Source organism: Pelophylax lessonae (assembly GCF_965119305.1).
Source record: "Pelophylax lessonae genome assembly, chromosome: 13".
Lineage (NCBI taxonomy): Eukaryota > Metazoa > Chordata > Amphibia > Anura > Ranidae > Pelophylax > Pelophylax lessonae.
Genome location: NC_138780.1, coordinates 73,786,414 through 73,811,182, shown reverse-complemented (window position 1 = coordinate 73,811,182; position 24,769 = coordinate 73,786,414). Strand labels below are relative to the sequence as shown.

Here is a 24,769-nt window from a genome sequence, read left to right as displayed (position 1 = left end):
CAGGAGACCAGCTGGATATTCAAGGATAAATATTTTGGATTTCTTATTTAAAGATTACGATTAGCATTTTGTTAGCAATAGCTTTTTTAGTGGTCAGGCATGGTTCCCTAGTCCTAAATGGACATTACATTGGAACTTGAATCTTATAGCCCCTTATGATGTATTCCATCTTTCTGGTCAATCTGCCTCAGACATTGATCTGTGTGTTTGATATGGATATTGATCTGATTAAGTTTGATGCATTATATATTGCAGTATTAATATATACTGACTCCTGCAGTTGTATTTTGGGGATGGGCTCTTACCTTGTAGTTGACCTATATGAACTGTATTTTAAATGTTTTAAGTATTTTTAGATGTCTCTTTTCTTTTAAAGCATTAATATCTTGGATCAAAACCAACCCAAATGTACTGGTAAGTACAGATTAACATCTGATTAGTATTTTCTATGTTGATATATCCAGTGCTCAGGTTTTGCTTAAAAGTTTTAAAAGTGGCAGTAGCTAAAGGAAATATGGAACATATGGAAGTAATACCAGAGAATCTTTTGGCTTACTTCCCACCTTTTATTCATTTTGGATAGAGTAAGGGTGCGTTATAACTCCTATCAGTTTTTTTTTTTGCCACCTGTGTCCCATTGGGAGAGATTTACCTTCACTTCCTGCCCTATAGCCAAAATTGGAAGTGTGAGATAATCCCCAACAATTTCCTTGGGTTTCCAAGGTCCCCAGAACTGGTGGCCCCACTGGAAAATTTCCCCTCTGTTACTTTTCTGGGGACAACCCAAAATTTTTTGTTTTTTTTTACTTTTTTATGATAATGGTAGGACAAATAGAGAGGGTAAATCTGCTTAAAAAAAACCTAATAGGTGTTCTAATCCATCTGCACTTTGCCCAAACCTAAAAAAAAAAAGTTTCTCTTTCGTTCACTGACAGACAGAGCTCTGTTTTGGCCGCCATGGACGTGAGTAAGCCCACTGGGTCTGCCTTGTCCTCCTCCTGCAGTCGCTCATGAAAAAGCGCTGTTGGAGGCATTGATTGGGTCAGTGCAGTAAACTTTAAAGTTGGAGGACTCCGCTGATGCTGAATCGGCGATGCAGGTGCAGTTTGACACACCCGCAGATCTTCCAAGGTGACTAAGGTGTTCCCCTTTCCTGCCTATTTTGACGAGATTGTCACTAGTCATTGGGATTCCCCGAAACGCATGGTTGGAATATCGAAGCGTTTCGCTAGAAGATATTCCTTTTGAGCAGTCTCTCCTGAAGAAACTGAGGTTTCACCATTGGTGGCGTCTCAGGTTTCCAGGCTGAATAAGGCCATGCTTTTACTGGTGGAGGATTCTCTATCCATTAATGATCCTGTGGACAAGAGAGCTGAGGCGCTGGTCCCTTACCTTTTCACTGTGGCAGGTTCAATGTTGAGGCTGGTGTTTGCTATCACCTTGGTATCTCAGACATTAACGCAATGGGCAAAAATTTTACGCCAGGATCTGGAAAGAGGGTCAACACCCTCCTGAGCTGCCGGATCATTTGATCCAGGGGCTACAGTACATCTACGATGCGTCTTTGGATGTGGCCTCCTTGGCTGAAAGGGTAGATTCTTCACTGCATGATTTAGTTGAAGTACTGATCGGCTGACCAGGCTTCTAGGTTATGACTGATCTACCTTTTGTAGGTGACAGTTTGTTCGGTGCCTCTCTGGAGGAAATCATTAAGGGCCTTATGGGAGGTAAGAGTACTTTACTTCCGCAGGTAGCTAAGGGCTCCAAGAGACCCTGGAATGGTAAGTCAAAAGCGGGCACTACTGATTCCCCAGACAAGCCTTCTCCAGCCTGAAGGGGCGCCCTCGCCCGAAACTGGGGTGGGGGGATGTCTTTGCTTCTCTCTGGACCCTTGGACCTTGCTCATTCAGGACAAATGGGTCCACAAGTTGATTCGGTTCGGCTACAAGAGCGAGTTTCGGTCCTTGCCTCTGGCAAGTTTCTTTCCTTGTCTACGGCAAGTTTCCTTCCTTCCAACTTACGCCTGTCTTGCGATTGGCTGCAGGCCATGTAGGACCTGTTAGCACAAGGAGTCATTGTACCGGTTCCATAGTTAGAACGTTTTCAAGGTTTTTTATTCAAATCTGTTTACCATTCCCAGGAGGGAAGGCAAGGTTCGCCCGATCGTGGACCTCAAGGCTCTGAACCACTTTGTGCGGGTTCAGAAATTTTGGATGTAGTCCATCCGCACGATAGTGGCTTTCCTTCATCAACGGGATTTTTTGGCTTCCATCGATCTCGATCATCGAACCAGCGATTTCTTCCCTTTCCCGTGGGCGAGGAACATTATACATTTGTGGCGTTAACTTTTTGGTCTCGCTTCAGCTCCTCGGGTGCTCTCAAAGGTCTTGGCCCAGGTGCTGGCCTAGCTTCGGCAGAAGGGGATCGTGGTACTAGGTTATCTGACGATCTGCTTCTGCATGCAGAGTCTTCTTCGGCTCTAGAACTCTGCAGGAGTTCGGATGAACACTGAATTTTAAAAAATTGGATTTGACTCCGTCCACCAAGCTAGACTACCTGTGTCTGATGCTGGCTTCAGCGTCGGCCCAGATTTTACTTCCACAGGTGAAACTTCTGAAAGTTGCATGATGTGATTTGGATCCTGTTGTCCAACCGTCGGTCGTCGCTCAGGACTTGCATGCAAGTGCTGGGTCTGATGGTCTCCGCCTTCGAGGCGGTTCCGTTTGCTCACTTCCATACCAGACCTTTGCAAAGAGATTCTGGCCAAATGGAGCAAGGATCCGCTGTCGGACGATCTGATCATGTTGAGTCGGGGTACAAGGGGGTCTCTGATATGGTGGTTCGGCTCCCCAGCACTTCGCCTGGGAAAATCCTTTCTTCACCTGTATTGGACAGTGATTTCCATGGATGCCAGTCTGTCCGGATGGGGAGATGTCTTGGGAGGACACTCGGCTCAAGGTGTTTGGACTCGAGAGGAGTCCAGTCTGCCGATCAACATACTGGAGATTCGGGTGATCAGACTTTGTCCCAGTGGACGATCGTCTGCAGTGATGCCCGGTGAGGATACATTCGGACAATGCTACCGCAGTAACATATGTCAATCATCAAGGGGGCACAACAAGTGCCCTGGCTGCCCGGTAAGAAGCTGGCATTCTGAAGTGGGCGGAACTGTATGTTTTGGCCCTCTCTGCTGTGCACATTCCGGGGGTAGAGAACTGGCAAGCTATCAGTCGGCAGACGTTGAATCAGGGAGAATGATCTCGGGATCCTCTAGCCGACGCTGCAGACGCCCTGGTGGGCTCATGGGGTCCGATTTTTATGCTTTTCCTCCAATACAACTTCTGTCGAGGACTGCTACACAGGATCGAGGTAGAAGGGATTCCAGTCATTCTGGTGGCACCAGACTGGCCTCGGTACGCAACCTGGTAAGGCTGGCGGCAGATGTCTCTTTGGAAACTTTCTCTCAGGGAAGAGCTGTCTCGGGGACCAATCTTCCATCCTGCTTTACGGTTGCTGGCTTTAGCGGCTTGGCTATTGAAAGCCAGGTTCTGAAGGACAGATGTCCGAGTCAATGATTTCTACGCTGTTAAATGCTAGGCAATCTGCTTCCAGGAAGGTTTATCGAGTTTGGTGTACATTACTTGGTGTGAGTCTCTGGGGGGGTTCTCCCTGTGCCTTCTGTGTCCCCCCTGTTGGCATTTCTGCAACTGGGTGTAGATCAACGTTTGGCTCTGGGCACCATCAGGGGCCATATTTCCGCTTTGGCCATACTTTTCCAAAGGCCGTTGGCGGCAAAGTCCTTGGTTCACAATTTTGTGCAGGAAGTCCGCCATCTGGCTCCTCTGGTGCCATCCTTGGTACCTCAGTGGGATCTTAATTTGGTACTGTCTGTACTTCCAAAGCCTCCTTTTGAAAACATTAGTGAACTGCCTTTGCTCACTCTGTCCCAGAAGGTGGCTTGTTGGTTGCTATTACTTCTGCACGTAGGATATCGGAGTTGGCTGCGTTGTCCTGTCGGTCCCCTTACGTGGTGATTTCACAGGGGCAAAGTGGTGCTACGACCCTGTCAGGCTTTCCTTCCTAGGGTTGTCTCAGGGTTTCATTTGAATGAAGACATTGTTGCTGTCGTCCTTATATCCTAAGCCGACACATTCTAAAGAAATTGCTCTACATTCCTTGGATGTAGTCAGGGCAATTCGGGTATACCTGGCGGGTGTAATCTTTTACGAAATCCTATTTTTCTTTGTTCTTACGGATAGATCTCGTGAGGGGCAGGCTGCATCTGCTGCAACCATTTCCGAGTGGCTCAGGCAGACGGTGGTGCAGGCCTATTCTTTTAAATTTCAGGTTCTTCCTTTTCCCTGTCAATGCGCATTCTACGAGAGCGCTTAGTGCCTCCTGGGCCTTCCGTCATCAGGCATCAGTGGTTCAGTTGTGCAAGGTGGCTACCTGGTCATCTGTACACACATTCACAAAGTTTTATAAGGTGGATGTACTTGCATCTTCGAATGCTGCTTTTGGCTGCAAAGTTTTGCAGGCTGCGGTTGCAGAGGCTCCCGCCCCTTGAGGGTGTGTGTTTTTGTTTTTTGTTTTTTTTTTTTTTTTTTTTTTCCTGGTGGTGAGATCCAGTTCCTGGTTGAGCTCCTGTTTTTACCTGGTTGACTATGTTTAGCCTTGTTGGGAATTCTATGTATTGCTGTGTTTTTCCCACCCCTCATGTTTAATACTGCTTTGGGACATCCCAAGGGTCTAGAAGACATGGAGCTGTGTCTGTCAGTGAACGAAAGAGAACTGGATTTTTGTCAGTTCTCTTTCGTTTTTTTTTTTTGAGGTTCACTGACGGACACAGCACCCGCCCCTCTGTTGGGTTGAGTTATGTATTCTTCTGACACTGCTTGTTACAAACTGAAGTCCTATAGTAGGAAGTGATGGTATACCCCCTGGGACTGCCTCAAGGGCGTAGCCAAAATTGTTTCCACCTTGTTCTACTCCTGAAGAGAGCGCAGCATAAGCCCAAGGGTCTAGAAGACCTGGAGCTGTGTCAGTCAGTGAACCTCAGAGAAAAGGATTTTACCTTAAGACAAAAATCCAGTTCTAATTTAAACTCTTATGTGTTGGTAAGAATTAGTGATCGACCGATATCGTTTTTGTATTGCTGATACCAATGTACTGGTCATCGCATATCGGTATCTGCCGATATTTTCGGACATTAAAAAAAAAAAAATGTATTTTAATTATATTTTATTTATTTATTTATTTATTTTTTTACAGGTACTCTTGTGGAGGGATCTGGAGGTCTAAAAGACCCCCAAACCCCTCTTCTGCACTTAAAAGCATTCAAAACCCCAAGTTTGTCTGTTTTTGAATGCTGTCATTTTTTTTTAATTTGGCGCCGAGTCGTGACATCACTTCCGGGTTTTTACATGGAGACCCGATCAGAGCCAAATGCAGCTTTGATCGGGTTTTCGGCAGCCGTGCAGGTAGGGTGCCTGGGTCTCCCGGTGGGGCGGGAGACCCGGGCGGGCCGCGGAAGGTGGCGGGAGGGGGGGCGTCCCCTCCCACTCCTTGTAATGACAGCCGACCGGCTTCTCAGCCACATCGGTTGTCATTACAAGATGCTAGTACCAGGGTGATGCCTCTAGCTGCAGGCATCACTCCAGTACAGCACTTTCCCGAAAAATCGGCAATATCGGTAACCTCAGGCCGATTCCGATATATCGGGGAAAGTGCATATCGGCCCTCGATATATCGGCTTTGCCAATAAGCGGTCGATCCCTAGTAAGAATACCACATCTCGGGAGTCTTCAGAACTGAAAGCAAGAATATTTGTATGTTTGAGTTTTGTTGACACATTATAGCTCTGTACAGATGAGCCTCTATTGCAGTGATGGCAAACCTTTTTGAACCAGGGTGCCCAAGCTGCAACAGGTGTCAGAGGTCATGTGACTGCGTCCAGAGGGGAGGGAGGACAGAACTCCACTCACCCCACCCAATGTTCGATCCCTGGGAGATCTCACGTAGTCAGCTACAGTAACGGCCCCTTTAGAAGTCCCCGCCCTCCCCACCTGTGCATCTCGCTCTGAGCCCCCAGTAATCACCATCCTCCAGGGGCAGCAGTGACACCCATCACTGCTCAGTCTACACCAAACCGCCCAGCATCAGATTATAGAATCAGTCACTTGCATGGTAATAGGGTTGCCACCTCATCCCTTTTAAACCAGGACACACATTAATTACACAGGTTCAGTGGCTGATTAAAGTGCTAATTTAAATCAGTACCTAATGTGCATTATATTAGCCTCAGAACCTGTGTAGTTAATGTGTCCTAGTTTAAAGGGATGAATTGGCAACCCTACATGGCAAATCACTGGTGAACCGTTACCAGAGCACACTCTCCACCGAGCACAGCACCGCCTCTTCCTCCCCGCCCATTATATAGGGCTGGTGATGCCCGTCAGCTGAGTGCAGTGATTGGGATCAGCTGTAGCCAAGCTCCCGGCCGGAGGATATGGCGGAGGATCTCCCTCTACCTGCAATCACCAGACTGCACATTGGAGAGTTTTCAATCCACCCGCGTCTGTTTCAGCGCACCAATCACAAGCGGCCCAGCTAGAGGTCATGTGACCTGGGTAGCGATCAGGCAACTTGGCTCTCATGCTCACAGAGATGGCTCTGCGTTCCAGCTGTGGCACATGTGCCATAGGTTCGCCATCCCTGCTCTATATTGTTCATACTGAATGTATCTAACATCTAGTTTTTTGCAGGTAATCCATTGCTTTGCCTTCTTTTTCACAGACCTGTCATCAACGCTGTCCTCTAATGGACCATTTACCATTTATGATGAAACATGTGAAGCACAGCCTAGCATGTAAGTGCTTTCTTGTTCTGACCTACTCATGCTAAAACGTGTTTATCCAAAGTTCAATTGCTTACTCCACCTAAAACCGAATCAAATAACTGGAGAAGGATATGGTTGATAACCAGTGTGGTAAATCGGTGACCTTTACACACATTTAACAATGCTGACTTCTGTCACCTCTTTATCTTCCATTACTGTAAACTAGACCAAAAAATATGTAGAGCTTACACCAAGTAAATGTGTTTAGAATTTAAAGCGGAGTTCCACCTGCATTGACAACTATGCGCCTTCCCATTTATTATTGCAGTATAATTCCGCACTGGCCATTAATTTTTTTTTATTTTTTTTAGTCTATTTACCTTCTTTCTGCAGGGTAATTGCTTCTTTTCCAGTGTAAGTCATTTCCTGCCTCGCATTGGCTCCTGGGAGACGAGTTTCATCAATCCCAGGAGTCAGTGGACATCCCCTGCTGGTAGCATTGCGTTATTTCCAAACAGTGGAATGCGTGCACTGCGCTGTGGTTTATGCAAATGCGTGAGATCGGGAGGTGCATGCTAGGTAGCCAGTAGCGTGGTATACTAGAAGGAGATACTAGTGGGCTTCACAATGAAGATTGGGAGCGTGCTCGGAAGGGAACAGCAAGGTTAGTTAAAACAAAAAAGCATTTAAAAGACCCACATTACATAGGAATACAGTTTTAATAATTTAGGTAGAAACATTACGGGAGGTTTTTGTAAAAAAAAAAAAAGCTGGAACTCCGCTTTAATCAGATTTATCTGTACAATATACATGGTCTAACAAACTTTTAAGCTAAAAGATTGTTCCTTTTTCTTATTTTATTGGTTATCAAATGTATCTTTTTCTTTTATTTAGTGCCTCGCAAAGTTTGAATAACGTGCCACCACCAGCCCGTCGTCCACTTGCTGCCATTTCAAGAGCACCTGTTGTTCATGACGATGTCCCACTCACAGTAAGCCATCGATCAACTGCGACCTATGTGATTTGAGTGTGTTTGTGTATGTGTGTATAATATGCATGTATTTGTGTGATGTAAGCATGTCCATTATTTCTCTTTTGTTCATTGACGGACACCGCTCCTGATTCTTCTTAACCATTGGGTTATACATGCTCCTACAGAAGTAGGACATTGGCCAGGAAAAAGCTTGACTATGCCTATGGGCAGTCCCGGTGTATACACCCACTCTCCGCTATAGGCAGCTCCATCCTAGGTCGGCCGCGACATAGCCCCACTGGACGGGGGGCTGGCCTGTGAGTTAAATGTCTCGCAAGGACGCATATGAACTGGCTTCGGCCTGAGTCCCAGCGTTTCCTCCTGGCCGAAGGCACCCACATTCCGATAGAGCGGTGTCCTGTCCAGAGCGGTGCCCACCCTGTTCTAGTGTGGTAAGTAGCCCCCCCCCCCCCCCCCCACTAGACCTGCAGGTTTTTGGAGTGGACGTGGGCACCTCCCTTGGTTGGTCTTTGGGCCCCCCCTCTCCTTCCTGGGTGAGGTTATGAGCTGACTGTTGCCACATGCTTTTAAGGGAGGCTGGTTGGAGTTGCTGCTGACCGGGTTTTCTGTGGGCCATTCTCCTCAGCTCCTAAGCGGCCTCTTCGTCTCTCAGGGTCTCAAGACGAAGGATCAAAAGTCAGGGCCTCCACCAGCAGTTCTAAGATGACCTGGTCTGGCAAGCCACGAGCAGGCTCTTCCAGACCTGCGGACAAGGCTGCCGCTGCATGAGGGGGTGCCCTCATCCGTATCTGGGGTGGAGGGGACGTCTTCGCTGGTTTTCGGATCCATGGACCTCCCTGGTACAGGTCAAGTGGGTCCAGGAAGTTATTTGGTCAGGCTACAAGATCGAGTTTGGTCTTGTCCTCCTGGAAAGGTATTTTCTCTTACAAACCTGCACTTGTCCCCAGATTGCTTCCGGGGTCTCTTTGGGGCAGTGCAAAACGTGTTACTTCAAGAACATTTTTATGGGTTTTTACTCAAACCACTTTACAGACCCCAGGAAGGAAGGCAAGGTACGTCCAATTCTGGGCTTCATGGCGCTGAGCTGCTTTGTGCGAGTACAGAATTTTCCGCATGGAGTCCTTTCACATGGCAGTGGCGTCCCTACTTCAGGGGGATTTCTTCTCGCTTCTATCGACATCAAAGATGCTTACCTGCACATTCTAATATGTGCTGGTCGCCAGCGCTTCCTCCGTTTTGCCATAGAGGAAGAACATTACCAGTTTGTGGCTCAGACATTTGGTCTTTGCCTCTGCACCTCAGGTCTTCACAGACGTTTTGGCCCAGGTGCTGGTATTGTTTAAATCAGCGGGGGATTGCGGTACTAGGGTATCTGGACAATCTTCTGCGAGCTGAGTCTCCGACTGCTTTGATGGACTACTGGAGATTGCTCTGCGAACTCTGAAGGAGTTTGGTTGGATCCTGAACATTCAGAAGTCTGCTTTTGGTTCTGTCCACAAAAACTGGACTATCTTGGTCTCACTCTGGACTCGGCCTGAACCAGTGTTTCTTCCTCGGGAAAAACTCCAGACATTGCAGGAGGCAATTCAGCTTCTGTTGTTTAGCAGACGGTCATCCCTCCGGGCTTTCATGCACATACTGGGCCTGATGGTGTCCCCCCTCGAGGCGGTCTGTTTGCACAGTTCCACACGAGATCTCTGCTAAAGAGATTCTGGTGAAATGGGTCAAGGATCCACGGTCTCTACAGTGGCTTCACTCTCCGGCACTTCGACAGGGAAAATCCTTCTTCCCCTGTACTGGACAGATGTCTCCACGGATGCCAGCCTGTCTGGGTGGGGAGGCATCCTCAGCCCAGACTGCCGATTAGTGTACTGGAACTCCGAGCGATCAGAGCTGTCTGGCTCATTTGACAATCGTCTTCAGTGGTGTCCTGTAAGAATTATTTCGGACGATCCCACGGCCGTGGTCTACGTAAGCCACCAAGGGGGCACTACAAGTGTTCTGGCGGCTTGGTAAGCAGCCGGCATACTAAGGTGGGCTGATTGATTTAGTTCCAGCCCTGTCAAACTCCTGCCATGACTCCTGTGCAGGATTCAGGCAGAAGGGATTCCAGTCATTCTAGTGGCTCCAGACTGGCCTCGCCGGTCTTGGTATGCTGATCTGGTACAGCTGGTTGCTGATGCTCCTTGGTAGGGCTGCACGATATTGGAAAAAAAGTACATTGCGATATTTGTTTTTTCCCAACGATATATATTGCGATATTGAGAGAGCCATCAATCCAGGCTAAATACAGGGTTAAAACACACATGTACTATACAATAAAATGCAGTATTGTGATGATGAGGTCTTGTGAACTGATAACTTCCTATGCTCTCTTCCTCTGGGGACAGTTATCATTCAGCATTGTTCCCAGCTATCTCTATTGACTAACCCCCCCCCCCCCCCCCATGTTACAGAGAGGGGGAGGTGTTATATAGTCCTAACATACTTCCTTCCTAGAGTGACAACACTGCTCCTCCTAGATACAGTACGGTTGTCACCCTAGGAATAGAAGTATGTTCCTAACAGGATCAGCAGGTGAAAATAAAGAAGAAAAATAAATTGTAAAAAAAAACAATTGTAGCCCCCCCCCCACCTCTACAGACCGGTGAGCTACAATAGGTTTCATTTATGCACTTGAAGGGCTAGTTCAACTTTACAGAGCTAACACTGCACACAATCCCCACCCTCCCAATTCTTGAATAATTCCGATTCTAAATGGTAAACTGTGCGATTGTACCGCAAGAAGGTAAATCAGAATGACCCGGTAAGACAGAATAAATTTGGAGGAGACCGACGGGGAGCCGGAGACAAATAGAAAAAGACATAAGACTGGTACAGCGGAGAGGAGAACTTGAACCATCAGAAATCAGTGCCTGCCATTGGACGGAAAGATCTATAAGCAGAGAAATCAGGACTCACAGTTGTAGTAGAAGAATACAGCCCGACAATGCCGACATCCGTCCCGCATGTTAAGTCCGTCCTGCAGCTCTCCTGACCGAGCGGTGAGCGCGGCACAGTGAACCAAACGCGTCGTGAGTAGCGGCACAGCAAACCAATCAGGTGTGCAGGCACGCGTGATTGGTTCCCTGTGCCGCTGCTCACGGCGCGCTGCTCACCGCTCAGTCAGGAGAGCTGCAGGACGGACTTAACATGCGGGACGGTCGGGCTGTATTCTTCTACCTTCCTTCACTGTGAGTCCCCAATATCGGCTGATCCGGCGATGTGACTATCGCCCACTCCTGCAGCACGATATTCGATGTCGCATCGAATATCGTTCAGCCCTACTCCTTGGGGACTTCATCTCAGGGAGGATTTGCTGTCCCAAGGACCGATCTTCCATCCTGCTTTACAGTCACTGGCTTTAACGGCTTGGCTGTTGAACGCCAGGTGCTGGAGGATGGAGATTTGTTTAAATCGGTGATTCCTAAGCTGTTTTTTTTCTTCAGGTTATCTATTTTGGTTCCTTCAGTACGGGCCCTGTTGCCATCCTGGAATCTTAATGTGGTGCTTTCCGCTCTACTGAAGCTTCTCTTTGAAAATATTCGGGAGGTTCCCTGCTTACGTTGTCCCAGAAGGTGGCCTTCTTTGGTGGCGATCATCACTGCATGCAGGGTGTCTGAACTGACAGCGTTATCCTGTTGTTCACCTTATGGTGATACACAAGGATAAAGGTGGTGCTTCACCTCTGTCCATCAGTACTTCCTATGGTTGTCCCTGACTGTCTATTTGAATGCAGATATTGTATTGCCTTCCCTGTGTCCCAGGCCTAAACGTCTGAAGGAAATTGCCTTGCATGTCTTGGATGTGGTCCGGGCAATTAGGATGTAACCTGACAGCTACGGTATCTTTTAAGAAGTCAGACTCTCTATTTGTGCTCACGGACGGACCTCACAAAGGGTTGTCTGGTTCTTCTGCGACCATTTCCAAATGGATCAGACGATGGTTCAGGCCTAATGCGGCAGGAGCCAGGTTCCTCCTTTCCCTGTTTAGGCGCACTCTACTAGGGAGCTTCGGGTCTCCTGAGCTTTCCGTCTTCAAGCATCAGTGATGCAGGTTTGCAAGGCGGCCGTCTGGTCGTCAGTGCACACTTTCACTAAGTTTTTATGTAAAGTGGTTGTGTTGGCATCTGCGGATGCTTCTTTTGTTTAGCGGACCTGGTCCTCTTTGAAGGTGTTTTGTTTTTCACGTGAGCTCCAGTTTATGGTTGAGCTCTGTTATCTGGTTGGCTATGGTTAGCCTTGGGAATTTTTTTTCTGATGTTTTCCTACCCCTCATGTTTAACACTGCTTTGGGATGTCCCGATGGTTAAGAAGAATAAGGAGCTGTGTCCATCAATGAACGAAAGAGAAAATGGGATTTTTGACTTACCGTAAAATCCATTTCTCTGATGTTCATTGACAGACACAGCACCCACCCATCTGTGGAGTTGGCTTTCTTCTGACACTGTTTGTAACAAAACTAAGTGCCTATAGCTGAAAGTGGGTGTATACCCCCTGGGACTGCCCATTGTAGTCAAGCTTTTTTATGCCTAGTGTATTACTCTTGGAGGGGACAGTATAACCCAATAGTTAAGAAGATCAGGAGCTGTGTCCGTCAATGAACATCAGAGAAATGGATTTTACGGTAAGTCCAAAATCCATAATTTCTTTTATTTTCTTTAACTGGTTTTCACAAAATTTGTGATTTACTTGTTAAATTGTTTTTGTAGTTCAACACTGGTCTACCTTCTCTTTCTATAAAGGACACTCTTGATGGTATTGAATCCCTGAATGAAGAGGCTATAGTGTCTGGGTCAGACCGGAACAAGACTTTGTTTGCAGATCCAGAGGACACCTGTGACTTTGTAAGAGCTGCTCAGCTCGCGTCCACACCTTTCCACAAGGGCAAGGATGAGTCAGAAGAAAGCGACTCATCTGATCTGGGAAGGCTTCCATTTAGAGAGAAAACTCCAGTGTATGAGGAGTCTTTCCGACAAGTTTGTCCTAAGAAGTTAAGGTACAAGAGTAGGATATACCGTAAACGTTTGAGATTTTGCTAAATGCTATGTCATGTAGTCATCAACTGCACAATGCTAATGCCAGGCATAGATGTTCATAGTGTTTCAAAATAATCCACAAAAGACCTGACCAAGTGATTTACATAGTAGGGTTGTCTTTTTAAAAAAAAAAAAAATACTATTACTTATAGAAATTAGAAATCTATCAGAGAACTTTTCCAGCTTGCGGAAACATTTCTGTTTCAAAGGCTGAGGTAACCTAAATACAGTGCCTTGCAAAAGTATTCGGCCCCCTTGAACTTTGCGACCTTTTGCCACATTTCAGGCTTCAAACTGTAATTTTTTGTGAAGAATCAACAACAAGTGGGACACAATCATGAAGTGGAACGAAATTTATTGGATATTTCAAACTTTAACAAATAAAAAACTGAAAAATTGGGCGTGCAAAATTATTAAGCCCCTTTACTTTCAGTGCAGCAAACTCTCTCCAGAAGTTCAGTGAGGATCTCTGAATGATCCAATGTTGACCTAAATGACTAATGATGATAAATAGAATCCACCTGTGTGTAATCAAGTCTCCGTATAAATGCACCTGCACTGTGATAGGCTCAGAGGTCAGTTTAAAGCGCAGAGAGCATCACGAAGAACAAGGAACACACCAGGCAGGTCTGAGATACTGTTGTGGAGAAGTTTAAAGCCGGACTTGGATACAAAAAGATTTCCCAAGCTTTAAACATCCCAAGGAGCATTGTGCAAGTGATAATATTGAAATGGAAGGAGTATCAGACCACTGCAAATCTACGAAGACCTGGCTGTCCCTCTAACTTTCAGCTCATACAAGGAGAAGACTGATCAGAGATGCAGCCAAGAGGCCCATGATCACTCTGGATGAACTGCAGAGATCTACAGCTGAGGTGGGAGACTCTGTCCATAGGACAACAATCAGTCGTATACTGCACAAATCTGGCCTTTATGGAAGAGTGACAAGAAGAAAGCCTTTTTTTTTTTAAAGATATCCATAAAAAGTGTTGTTTAAAGTTTGCCACAAGCCACCTAGGAGACACACCAAACATGTGGAAGAAGGTGCTCTGGTCAGATGAAACCAAAATCGAACTTTTTGGCAACAATGCAAAACGTTATGTTTGGCGTAAAAAGCAACACAGCTCATCACCCTGAACACACCATCCCCACTGTCAAATATGGTGGTGGCAGCATCATGGTTTGGGCCTGCTTTTCTTCAGCAGGGACAGGGAAGATGGTTAAAATTGATGGGAAGATGGATGGAGCCAAATACAGGACCATTCTGGAAGAAAACCTGATGGAGTTTGCAAAAGACCTGAGACTGGGACGGAGATTGTCTTCCAACAAGACAATGATCCAAAACATAAAGCAAAATCTACAATGGAATTGTTCACAAATAAACATATCCAGGTGTTAGAATGGCCAAGTCAAAGTCCAGAATTGAATCCAATCGAGAATCCGTGGAAAGAACTGAAAACTGCTGTTCACAAACGCTCTCCATCCAACCTCACTGAGCCCGAGCTGTTTTGCAAGGAGGAATGGGCAAAAATTTCAGTCTCTTGATGTGCAAAACTGATAGAGACATACCCCAAGCAACTTACAGCTGTAATCGCAGCAAAAGGTGGCGCTACAAAGTATTAACTTAAGGGGGCTGAATAATTTCGCACGCCCAATTTTTCAGTTTTTTATTTGTTAAAGTTTGAAATATCCAATAAATTTCGTTCCACTTCATGATTGTGTCCCACTTGTTGTTGATTCTTCACAAAAAAATACAGTTTTATATCTTTGTTTGAAGCCTGAAATGTGGCAAAAGGTCAAAAATTTCAAGGGGGCCGAATACTTTCGCAAAGCACTCTAATCTGCTTATTGAAAACGATATGATGAGACTGAGCATTATTGTCCCTAAATACTGTGATGTGCAAAAATGATCTTTATGCTATGCAAAGGAACCTACAGCCTCTGTATTATAACACCTTTTTCTTTTTTGTGATCAACAGCCCAATTTTAGAAGCCAGTAGAGAGGATACTCCTTCCTCTGTGTCTTCTGTCTCTACTGGATCTACTAGCCTGCTCACCTCGAAGACTCTGCTTGTCCAAGAAAAGTTCGACCCTACAGGCCAGATGTCAGGGGTATTTGAACGTGCACTGGGTATGTGTGATGATTGAACATATTCCTGAATCTGCCTACAAATTTGAGACCAAAGAAAGTCCAGCTGAAAAAAAAAAATTGCTCTGCGAGAAGACATATGAACATGCTTGGCTGGGCCTTTTTCAAATGTGCTAAAAATGTTGCAGAATAAGACTGAAAGTTTGCACCTGTCAAAATAATTTTATAAATCATAAGGAAAGGTGTGTGTATATGTGAGCAGTTCACAGCAGGCAAAATTTTTAAGATTCCCCAGCACTTATTCTAGCTAATCGGCACAGAAAAAAACCTAAGTTGTGTCTTACCTTTTAGATCAAAAACAGAGGTTATTGTTGAATACGTTTGCACGTCTACTGTGCAACTCTGAAGTATGGCCCATATCCTGAACTATCTGAACACCCAAACTGGGACTAATATTATTTATATTAATTGCTGTATGTTTTATTAATGTGGGGCAGAGCTAGAATAGAGATCACAAATTTTTGTATAAGGAAGCTACTAAAAAGCGAAATACATGTGTAACTGCTTGCCGACTGCATCACTTAGATGTATGGCGACAGATCGGCTCTTCTGTGCCAGATCACGTACCTACTACGTGATCTGACACTTCTGTGTAGGGGGCGCAAATGCCGCCGGGGGCGACCCGGCTGTGCTGTGATTAGACACAGCACAAGCTAATCAGCTGGTGCTAGCCAATGGATGTCTGCCGGAACCTACTGATAGGCTAGGAGAGACGAGGCAGAGCCCTGTCCTGTCAGCGGGGAAGTGATGAATTTTGATTCCCAGCAAAGCAGGAAATAAAATACACTACAACCCTTAGTAAAACCACAACATAGTATAACATAGTTCCCAGCCAGTGTCATTAGTACAGTGACCGTGAATATTTTTAGCATGGATCACTGTTTTAGGGCTTGTTCACACTTGACTAAATTTCTAACGCTTAACAAATGCTCCTATAGTGTTAGTATGGGCATTAGATTCGCTTTAGTCACCTTTAGTATGGCTGTTAGGCGTTTTACAAGCGTTAATGAGGAGTTAAAAAATGCTCCCCAAACACCCTATGGGCAGTTCTGAAGCGTTTGACAAGCATTAAGACGTGTTAAAACTGACTCGACATAAGGCTTTAATTTTAAAGCGACGTGACACTAACACTTCATGTTTTGATAGTGTGAACAGCATCTATTGTATCTTGCGCATAAGCGTTTGAAGGGCGTTTTTAACGCCTTTTGAACGCTTGCTTTAATGCATAAGTGTCACTGGTTCCCACAAAGTATCAAGTGGCAGTTAGTGTCAGAATGTCTACCGCAAAATCGCAGTCCTGTTATAAGTCGCTGATCGCCGCCAATACTAGTATAAAAAATATATGTCTATATATATATATATATATATATATATATATATATATATATATATATATTTAATTCCTGTATATTTTTAATAGTTTGGGATTTTTCCTCATCAAAAACACGTAGCAGAATACATATTGGCCAAAATTTATAAAGAAATTTGATTTTTTTAGAAGTTTTTTTATAGCAGAAAAAAAAAAAAAAAAAAAAAATATGTAATAATTTTTTTTATCAGTCATTTTTTATTTATAGCGCAAAAATTAAAAAAAAGCAGTGCTGATGAAATACCACCAAAAGAAAGCTCTATCTGTGGGAAACAAATTACATACATTTTTATTTTATTTTTTGGTACAGCATTGCATGACTGCACAATTGTCCGGTACATTAACACAGTGCCGTATCGCAAAAAATGCTCTGGTAATAAAGGGGGTAAATCTTCCACAGGTCAAGTGGGTAAGAAACCTCCGATAGATGTTGTCATATATTATTGGATTAGGCTTCCTTATCCCAAAGCCTGTATGCGGGCCTAAGTATCTCTTCCACTTCTTTTCTTAAAATCAAGATAGATTATACAAATTAACATTTTTTTGATTTGTGGGCAGATATGAAAATGTTTGAATGCCTTCTCTACAAAGGCCTCCTGCAGACTTTAACCCCAAACATTGTGTTTAGAAACTGTTTTCTTATCAGCCTTCCTAAATTATTGTTGCCTAATACATGATAGTGAATGTACATAGTTTTGGGAAAAGCTGTTTAGTAATGTGTTTCTGTCAATTCAAAATATTAATCGGGATACAGTGTGCAAACTTAATGATTGGGAAAACCTCTAACAATGAATGTCATTAATAATGCCCAGTATAATACATATGCTGAGTAAGATGCAATATGCCATTGTAAAAGCCCAGGAGTGTGTGCTGCTTGTAATTTCATAGGGCAACACTGATCGGTAATGCTCATTGTCTGTCTTCTATTTATTCAAAGTAGTTAACTATTGCCCCTTGCCCTCATTGACATATAATACTACAATATTGCTGTCACCAAATTATGATACCAGGAGATTTTTTAGACATTTTAGAGCTCTTATAGGGTAAAACATTTTTTTTGTTCTGATTTGTTTTGTTTGAACTTTTTACTGCACTTTTAGACTGCTCTGTGGATTTAGAGGAGCTGCACAAAAACTTGCTGTTGCCCACTTCTGAACTATTGACATTACAGCATATCCACCAAGAGGCCAGACAGATGCCCTCTTTGAAGGACCAGGAAGAGTTACACCTTGGTAAGAAAAAAGCATCTACATAGGCCTGGGGATCGGTTCTTGCAGAATGTCTCCTAATTTAAATACAGGCACAGGAAATTATGCAATCTTCTCTCCTGGAGCCCTTTCTGGTTCCACCATGAGAAGGGAGAATATACACTGACATCAATAAAAAGAACGCTCACAAGGCCTGCCCAAAAAACTAGTGAACAACCCAAGCACTTCAGGTAAATCCAAATGCTAATCCATGGTGCTGCTACTTAAAGTTAAATATATAAATCACAGAAAACAACCTATATGTAAAAGCAAAAATGTATACAGTAGCGCAAGGATGGTGGTAACCTCTCACCATCAATAGAATAAAAGGAGCATAAATGCAAACAATCCTTTCTATTCAGCAATCTAACTAAATAAAATCAGATTGATAAAATCACATTGATAAACAATATAAGAGTCAATCGAGGCATCAAAATGTCCATCAATAAAAAAATCGATAAAACATCCAGAGATGTAAACTTGATGGGATGTAAACTTGATATGTGGATGTAGTACGGGTCACCTCTTAACACCACCACCGTGCAAGCAAAGGGGAGTAGATCACACTCACCAACACTAATGGCTCAGCCACTCTCGTGATCAAGCAAACACACCAGATGTCAGTAATGTCCACCATAGACGATCCCTAGTGCTCACAGGGATGAGAGCATTCAATATGCTCCGAATCATATGGGAGAGAAAACACAGACCCCACTAGTGCAATATCGTCTGAACACTTTTATTTTGCATCCACTTTTAAAATAACACTCCCATTTCAATAATAGTTACAATCGCAGGTAAACATCGCAGAGGATTATACTGAACCGTTCGGGGAAGTCTCCAGGCTCCACGCCGTGGACGGCACTCCTTCCGGGTCCGCTATCACTCCTTAGAACGATGTTGTATGGTAGTAAGTTGACGCTGTCAGGTCACATTGACGCGTTTCGCCATTTCCGACTTTGTCACCGGGGGCGTGACCATGATGGCGCGGCGTCCAACTAAACACACCAATCTCCCCGCCCTCTAGGGAGGAGCCGGCGTGTCAGCAAACGTAACATCCGCACTACTAGTCACTCCCTGCTAGGAAGACTGTACGCAAGAAAAAGGACTATACACAGGAAACAGGATATCCCATTCCCTGGCATCACATACCGCTTCCCAGCAGTGTGAACCTATAAGTGCATCTCTTATCCATCCAGGCCCATGGGGTGAGAGTACATTCAACGGGGGGTGGGTGCGCCGCTGGCAACGGGCGATCAATCGTGCAGAGGGGGGTTCACCTGTAACTCCCAGGGCCCCCTACCTGTCGATCTCGTACAAGAGGCTGGGGGGTCCCCTCGAGAGCCCTCAGAAGCTCAGCAGTCCGCCATTTTCTTGTAGCCGGTGTGCTCTGGGAAATCGGCGGCCATGTTGGTACACCTGGCGGCCATTTTGTGGTGGATTCCCATTGAAAATCATTAGCGGTCATGTTCTTGGGAGTCCCTAGAGGCGTTTTTTTGGGTGGTGGAGCCCCTCCTTATACCCTAGTGCTGATACTCAGGTCTTTCTCTGATGATCAAGATCACTGCAGACACGTTCTGTGCAGACTTTCCAGGCCTCCCTGGCGCATCTTTGGTGTGGTTGGTGAGTCTGGGGGGGTCTCTCTCTCTCTGCTGGGGGTCTTCAGTGTGCTCTGCCTGACCTCTTGGGGGCGCTGTAGCACGGTGGGACGTTCTTTATAAAAAAAAAAAAAAAATGATTTTTTTCAACTTTTTGCTGCGGGGTCACCCTGGTGCAACATGGACTCCTGCAGCACATGTGTCCCCACCTAACCCCCTCAAGAAGGCCGCAGGGCCCCCCTGGATCCCATCTATCCATAGATGCACTGTCGGCGGTCCTGGAATCCTTTGTGTCCTGGGTGGAGGTGGCCTTTAAAGGGCGAGGTGCAAAAAAACGCCCTCCACCTACCCCTTCCTCATCTGATGTGTCAGATTCTGAATCTGATTCAGCCACCGCAGACGTGGGTCTTCCTGCCAGGTCTACTATCTCGCGCCCTGTCTCCTCTGATAGTGAGGATGATATCTCTACCTCCGCCACCGCGCATGAAAAGGTGCTGGTGGAAGCATGGTTGTATTTGTGCGTGAAAAATGGAGGGCACAACTGCGACTGTGGCGCAGCAGCGACTGAGGTGCAGGTTACGTTTGGCACTCACAAGCCAACCAGAGCGGCTAAGGTTTTTCCCCTTCCTACGTATTTTGACAACATGGTCAAAAAAGAATGGGACCGCCCAAAGCGTTCCCCTGGAGTGCCAAAGCGGATTGCTAGATGCTACACCTTTTGAGGAGTCCCTTAAAAAAGTGGACTGTGCCACCTACGGTGGACCCTCCATTCTCAAGACTGAATAAAGCTACCATGATCCCAGTGGAGGATTCTCCGTCCTTTTAAGGATCCGGCGCATAGAAAAGCGGAGTCTGTGGCCCGCAATATGTACTCCCTGGCGGGGTCTGCACTAAACCCGGTGTTTACTGTTGCCCTTGTCTCGCAAACCTTGACTGAATGGGCTAAGTTACTACGCAATGACCTGGGGGCGAAACCACTCCCCTCCACTTTTGCAGAGCTGATGGACCAGTTGGTGCAGGGGCTGCAATTTATTTGCGATGCCGCGCTGGATGCTCCTCCCATATTGGCCCAACTGTTGGTTTTCGGCAGTGGTCCTCCGGCGTATACTGTGGCTACAGTGCTGGTCTGCAGATCAGACCTAAAAAAAAAAAAAGGCCTTGACTGATCTACCTTTTCAACGAGATCGCCTGTTTGGATCATCGTATGTGGAAATCTTACATCTCATGGTGCCTATCGCCGAAGGTGCATCCTCTCCTCTTTTCAGTGGCTAGGATTTTGGCCTTTCTTCAAAAAGGGTTGAACAGCAGTTGGCTTTGGGCACTATTAAAGGCCAAGTGTCAGCTTTGGCTGTGTTTTTCCAACATCCTTTAGCTACACATGCCTTGATTCGCACTTTTATACAAGGCGTTTGCCATATGGCTCCTCCGATACGGTCCCCGTTACCTCTGTGGAATCTTAATTTGGTATTGTCTGTTCCCAAAAGGAGGTTTTTGAAGAACATTAGGGAGATCCCTCTGCTTACACTATCTCAGAAGGTTGCCTTTTTGGTGGCTATTTCTTCTGCCCACAGAGTATCTGAATTGGCGGGCGCTGTCCTGCCATTCACCTCATCTGGTGCTCCACAGAGATAAAGTGGTACTTCAACCTAATCAGTCGTTTCTTCCTATGGCGGTTTCTGATTTCCATCTTAATGAAGAAATTGTGCTGCCTTCACTCTGTCCTAAGCCCAAGCATCCCAAGGAAATTGCTTTGCATTATTTGAATGTGGTTCTGGCAATAAGAGTTTACCTGGCGGCTACTGAATCTTTCAGGAAATCAGATTCTCTTTGTCTTCACTGAAGGACCTCGAAAGGGATTGGCTGCGTCTGCTGCAACCATATCCAGATGGATCAGGCAGACAGTGATACAGGCTTATTCTCTGAAGGGTCAGGTCCCACCTTTCCCTGTAAAGGCACATTCTACAAGGGCCCTAGTGCTTCTTGGGCTTTTCGTCATCAGGCTTCAGTAATGCAAGTTTGCAAGGCGGCAACTTGGTCGCCTGTGCACATGTTCACAAAATTCTACGAAGCAGATGTGTTGGCATCCTCGGATGCTTCTTTTGGCCGCAAGGTTTTGCAGGCTGCTGTTTTAAAAGAGAAAATATTGTCTTTGAGGGTGTATGTTTTTTCTGGTTGAGCTCCATGTTACCTGGCTGGCTAAGTTTAGCCTTTGGGGAATTACGTTCTTTCTCTGGGGTTTTTTTCCCACCCTTCATGCAAATACAGCTTTGGAGTGTCCCAATGGTCAAAAAGCATATAGAGCTGCGTCTGTCAATGAACGATAGAGAACTGGATTTTTGACTTACCGTAAAATCCTTTTCTCTGAAGTTCTTTGACAGACGCAGCACCCGCCCCCATTTTTCTTTTGGCACTGCTTCTGGTCATCCCACTAGTTATGATTTATGGAGCGCTGTGTCCATTGATGAACGAAAGAGAAAATGGGATTTTTGTACTTTAAAATCCATTTCTCTGAATGAGGTCGGCGGACACAGCGTTCCCTCTATGGAGTTCTGATATTTCTAATACTTCTTGCTACTAAACTGATTACCTAAAGCAGGGGGGGGGGGTTTATATACCAAGCTGAGGACAGCTCATGAGCGTAGCCAGGTGTTTTTTGTTCTGCCTAGTCCTTCTCCTGGAGGGGGCAATATAACCCACTAGTTATGGTTTATGGAGTGCTCAGAGAAATGGATTTTACGGTAAGTACAAAACAGTTTTTACTGAATTGTATCCGATCACAAAGCTGGATAATGCCAGTGTGATAACTAGTTGGGAGGGGAAGGAGTTTATAAATCAGCAGCAGCAGCAGCATAAAGCCATATCTTGGACACAACTCCCAGGATTGGGTAATTCCTGACTTTCCATCCGTTTTGGCACTTAGAAATGAATTTGTCCTTGTGTGGTAACCAAGCGTGTTTTAAGCAAACATGATAATTACATAAAACTATAATTCTGAGAGAGACTGCACAAATCCATTCCCATGTATCTCATAGAACACACGAGAAGTGAAAACCTACAGAAGAATTCTGAACATAGGTCAATACACAACTGCTTCTGATTACCCATTCTGTTGTCAGCAATCTCTCCTTTTGTTCAAGTTCATTTCGAATTCAGTCACACTCTTACTCATGAGTCTGGGCATAAGTAATCACCATCTCATAGGTAGAGGGTTTTTCTCTTTCGTTCATTGACTGATGCAGCTCTTCATCTTCATGACCGTAGGGTTATATTGCCCCCTACAGGAGTAGGACACTAGGCTGAGAAATAAGCATGCCTATGGGGCAGTCCCTGGGGGTATACTCCCACTTTCTGCTCTAGGTATTGAGTTTTTTTTTCTTCTGCCTAGTCAGGAGTAAGGACCTAGTTCCTTGCTGGGATCTCTGGTCCTGTCAATTTTTTTTTTTTTTTGTTTTTAAATGGAATTTTTTATTCCTTTTTATTATTTTGTTCCTGTGAGAATCTACAATCAAGTGCCGGATTGAATAATCTAGATTCTTAAGGTCCCCCCAGTCCAGCCAATGAGTGCGTGCTGACCGCAGGTCGGCTGTGACATAGCCCCACTGGATGGGGGCTGGCCTACAAGTTAAACGTCTAGCGAGGGCACATTCGAACTGGCTTCAGCCTGAGTCGCAGCGTTTCTTCCTGGCCGACAGCACCCATATTATTAGGTGTCCTATCCGGAGCGGTGCCCACCCTGTTCTTGGGATGGTAAGTAGCTGTCCCTAGAAGTGTTGGCATCTGCAGATGCTGCTTTTGGCCACAAGGTTTTGCAGGCTGCTGTTTGGAGGACCTGATCCTCTTTAAACTATGGCCCTCCATTTGTTCAGGAGCTACAATTCCCATCATGCCTAGTCATGCCAGTGAATGTCAGCTTTACAATGCCTAATGGGATGTGTAGTTTCGCAACAGCTGGAGAGCCGTAGTTTGGGATTTTTGGCTTATGGTAAAATCCATGTCTCTGATGTTCATTCACGTACACCGCACCCACCCCTCTGTAGCGTTCTAATTCTTCTGACACTGCTTGTAACAAAACAAAGTACCTATAGCAGGGAGAGGGAGTTTGCTCATAGGTGTAGCCAGACTTTTTTTTTTTTTTCTCTCTGCCTAGTGTCTTACTCCTGTAGGGGACAGTATAACCCAGTAGTCATGACGATCAGGAGCTGTATCAATCAATGAACATCAGAGAAATTGATCTCACGGTAAGTCAAAAATCCAATTTTTTGACTTGCCATATCCATTACTTGGAGTTTATTAAAAGAGACAGATCTATACCCATCTGTCTTAGGACCACTCCTCTACTGCTTTTACACAAATCTAAAACTTGATGGGAGTAGTGGAGTTGTACTGGCTGATTTAAAGCTGTATTAAAGTTGTAAAAACACGAAAGCTGGTCCCCTGGCAGGTTTAGGTAATTTTTTACTGGTGTGCACTGCATACTAGCACATTGTCAGACTTGCCTGCAAACGGAGACCACCAGCACAGCGGTGTTTTAGTTATTTTAGCAGCAGGGTGGTAGGCGGTGGGTACTGACAGGAGGGGGGAGAGGAGGACAGAGACCTGCAGATGACAGAGGCGCGTAAACTGACCACGGTGTCAGGGCTCAGCAGACATTATATACCGTGGTCAATTTAGAGGGGATTTAATAGATTCACTGAAAAAATAGTAACTTTATTATAAATGTATGACCGCAGTGTTCAGTACTAAAAACAATTTAGCTACCAGCCTCACAGGATCACACAGTTCCACAACAAGCACTACTTTCTCAGCTGTACAGCATATCCAGCTGGCTGGTGAAATCGCAAGATCATTGCACTACTGAACAATTCTCCTCAAGATCACGTTACAGCTGGCAGGTTAATAAACTGCCTCCAAACTGAAGATTGACTGTGGAAAGGTCCTCCTTACTTTTATCACCACACCTTGATACCGATATTACCACGACCGAAAGGCTCCACTGATCCAGTGGAAACAACCCCTCCCTCTGATCACTAATTTTATACCAATTGATAGTGTAGTCCTTATGTCTTGGCACAGAGGTGAGAAAAATGTATTTTACTGTGGTCAGATGTCTGCAACTTAGCCTCGTTACATGATGCATTTGTTGAATAGGTGGCCACTTGCATCCCATCTAGCTTTATAGTTCCAGTGACAACATTTTCATGTTTTCTTTCACTGAATTGTGTTTATCTGGTTACCTTTATTTACAGGTGGTGAAACATATCAACTAAGAGGTAAAGTTAGTATAGGAGAAAGCAGAAACCTTTTTAAAGCAACATTATCTGATGAGGAGATGGAAAGTATAAAAGGGGTAGTTATAAAGGTTAGTTAATCTTTTTTTTTTTTTTTTTTTTTTTTTTTTGTTTGTCCTTCTCATAATTTTGTGTTAAAAAGCATTTAAGCTACATTTATTTGTTTTTAGTTTTTGTTTAAGTTTTAATAATGTGGACCAGAATAATGT

The 24,769-nt window shown here is 45.1% G+C and overlaps 1 protein-coding gene across 1 annotated transcript in view; it reads left to right on the top strand.

Annotated features, from left to right (window-relative positions):
- Positions 1-24,769, top strand: part of BUB1B (BUB1 mitotic checkpoint serine/threonine kinase B) — a 138,833-nt gene that overhangs the window by 72,067 nt on the left and 41,997 nt on the right. The window contains exons 12-18 of the mRNA XM_082275302.1: positions 377-414; positions 6,796-6,868; positions 7,733-7,829; positions 12,616-12,869; positions 14,889-15,040; positions 17,528-17,659; positions 24,519-24,631. Coding sequence (XP_082131428.1) covers positions 377-414; positions 6,796-6,868; positions 7,733-7,829; positions 12,616-12,869; positions 14,889-15,040; positions 17,528-17,659; positions 24,519-24,631 — 859 coding nt within the window. The remainder of the gene's footprint in view (positions 1-376; positions 415-6,795; positions 6,869-7,732; positions 7,830-12,615; positions 12,870-14,888; positions 15,041-17,527; positions 17,660-24,518; positions 24,632-24,769) is intronic.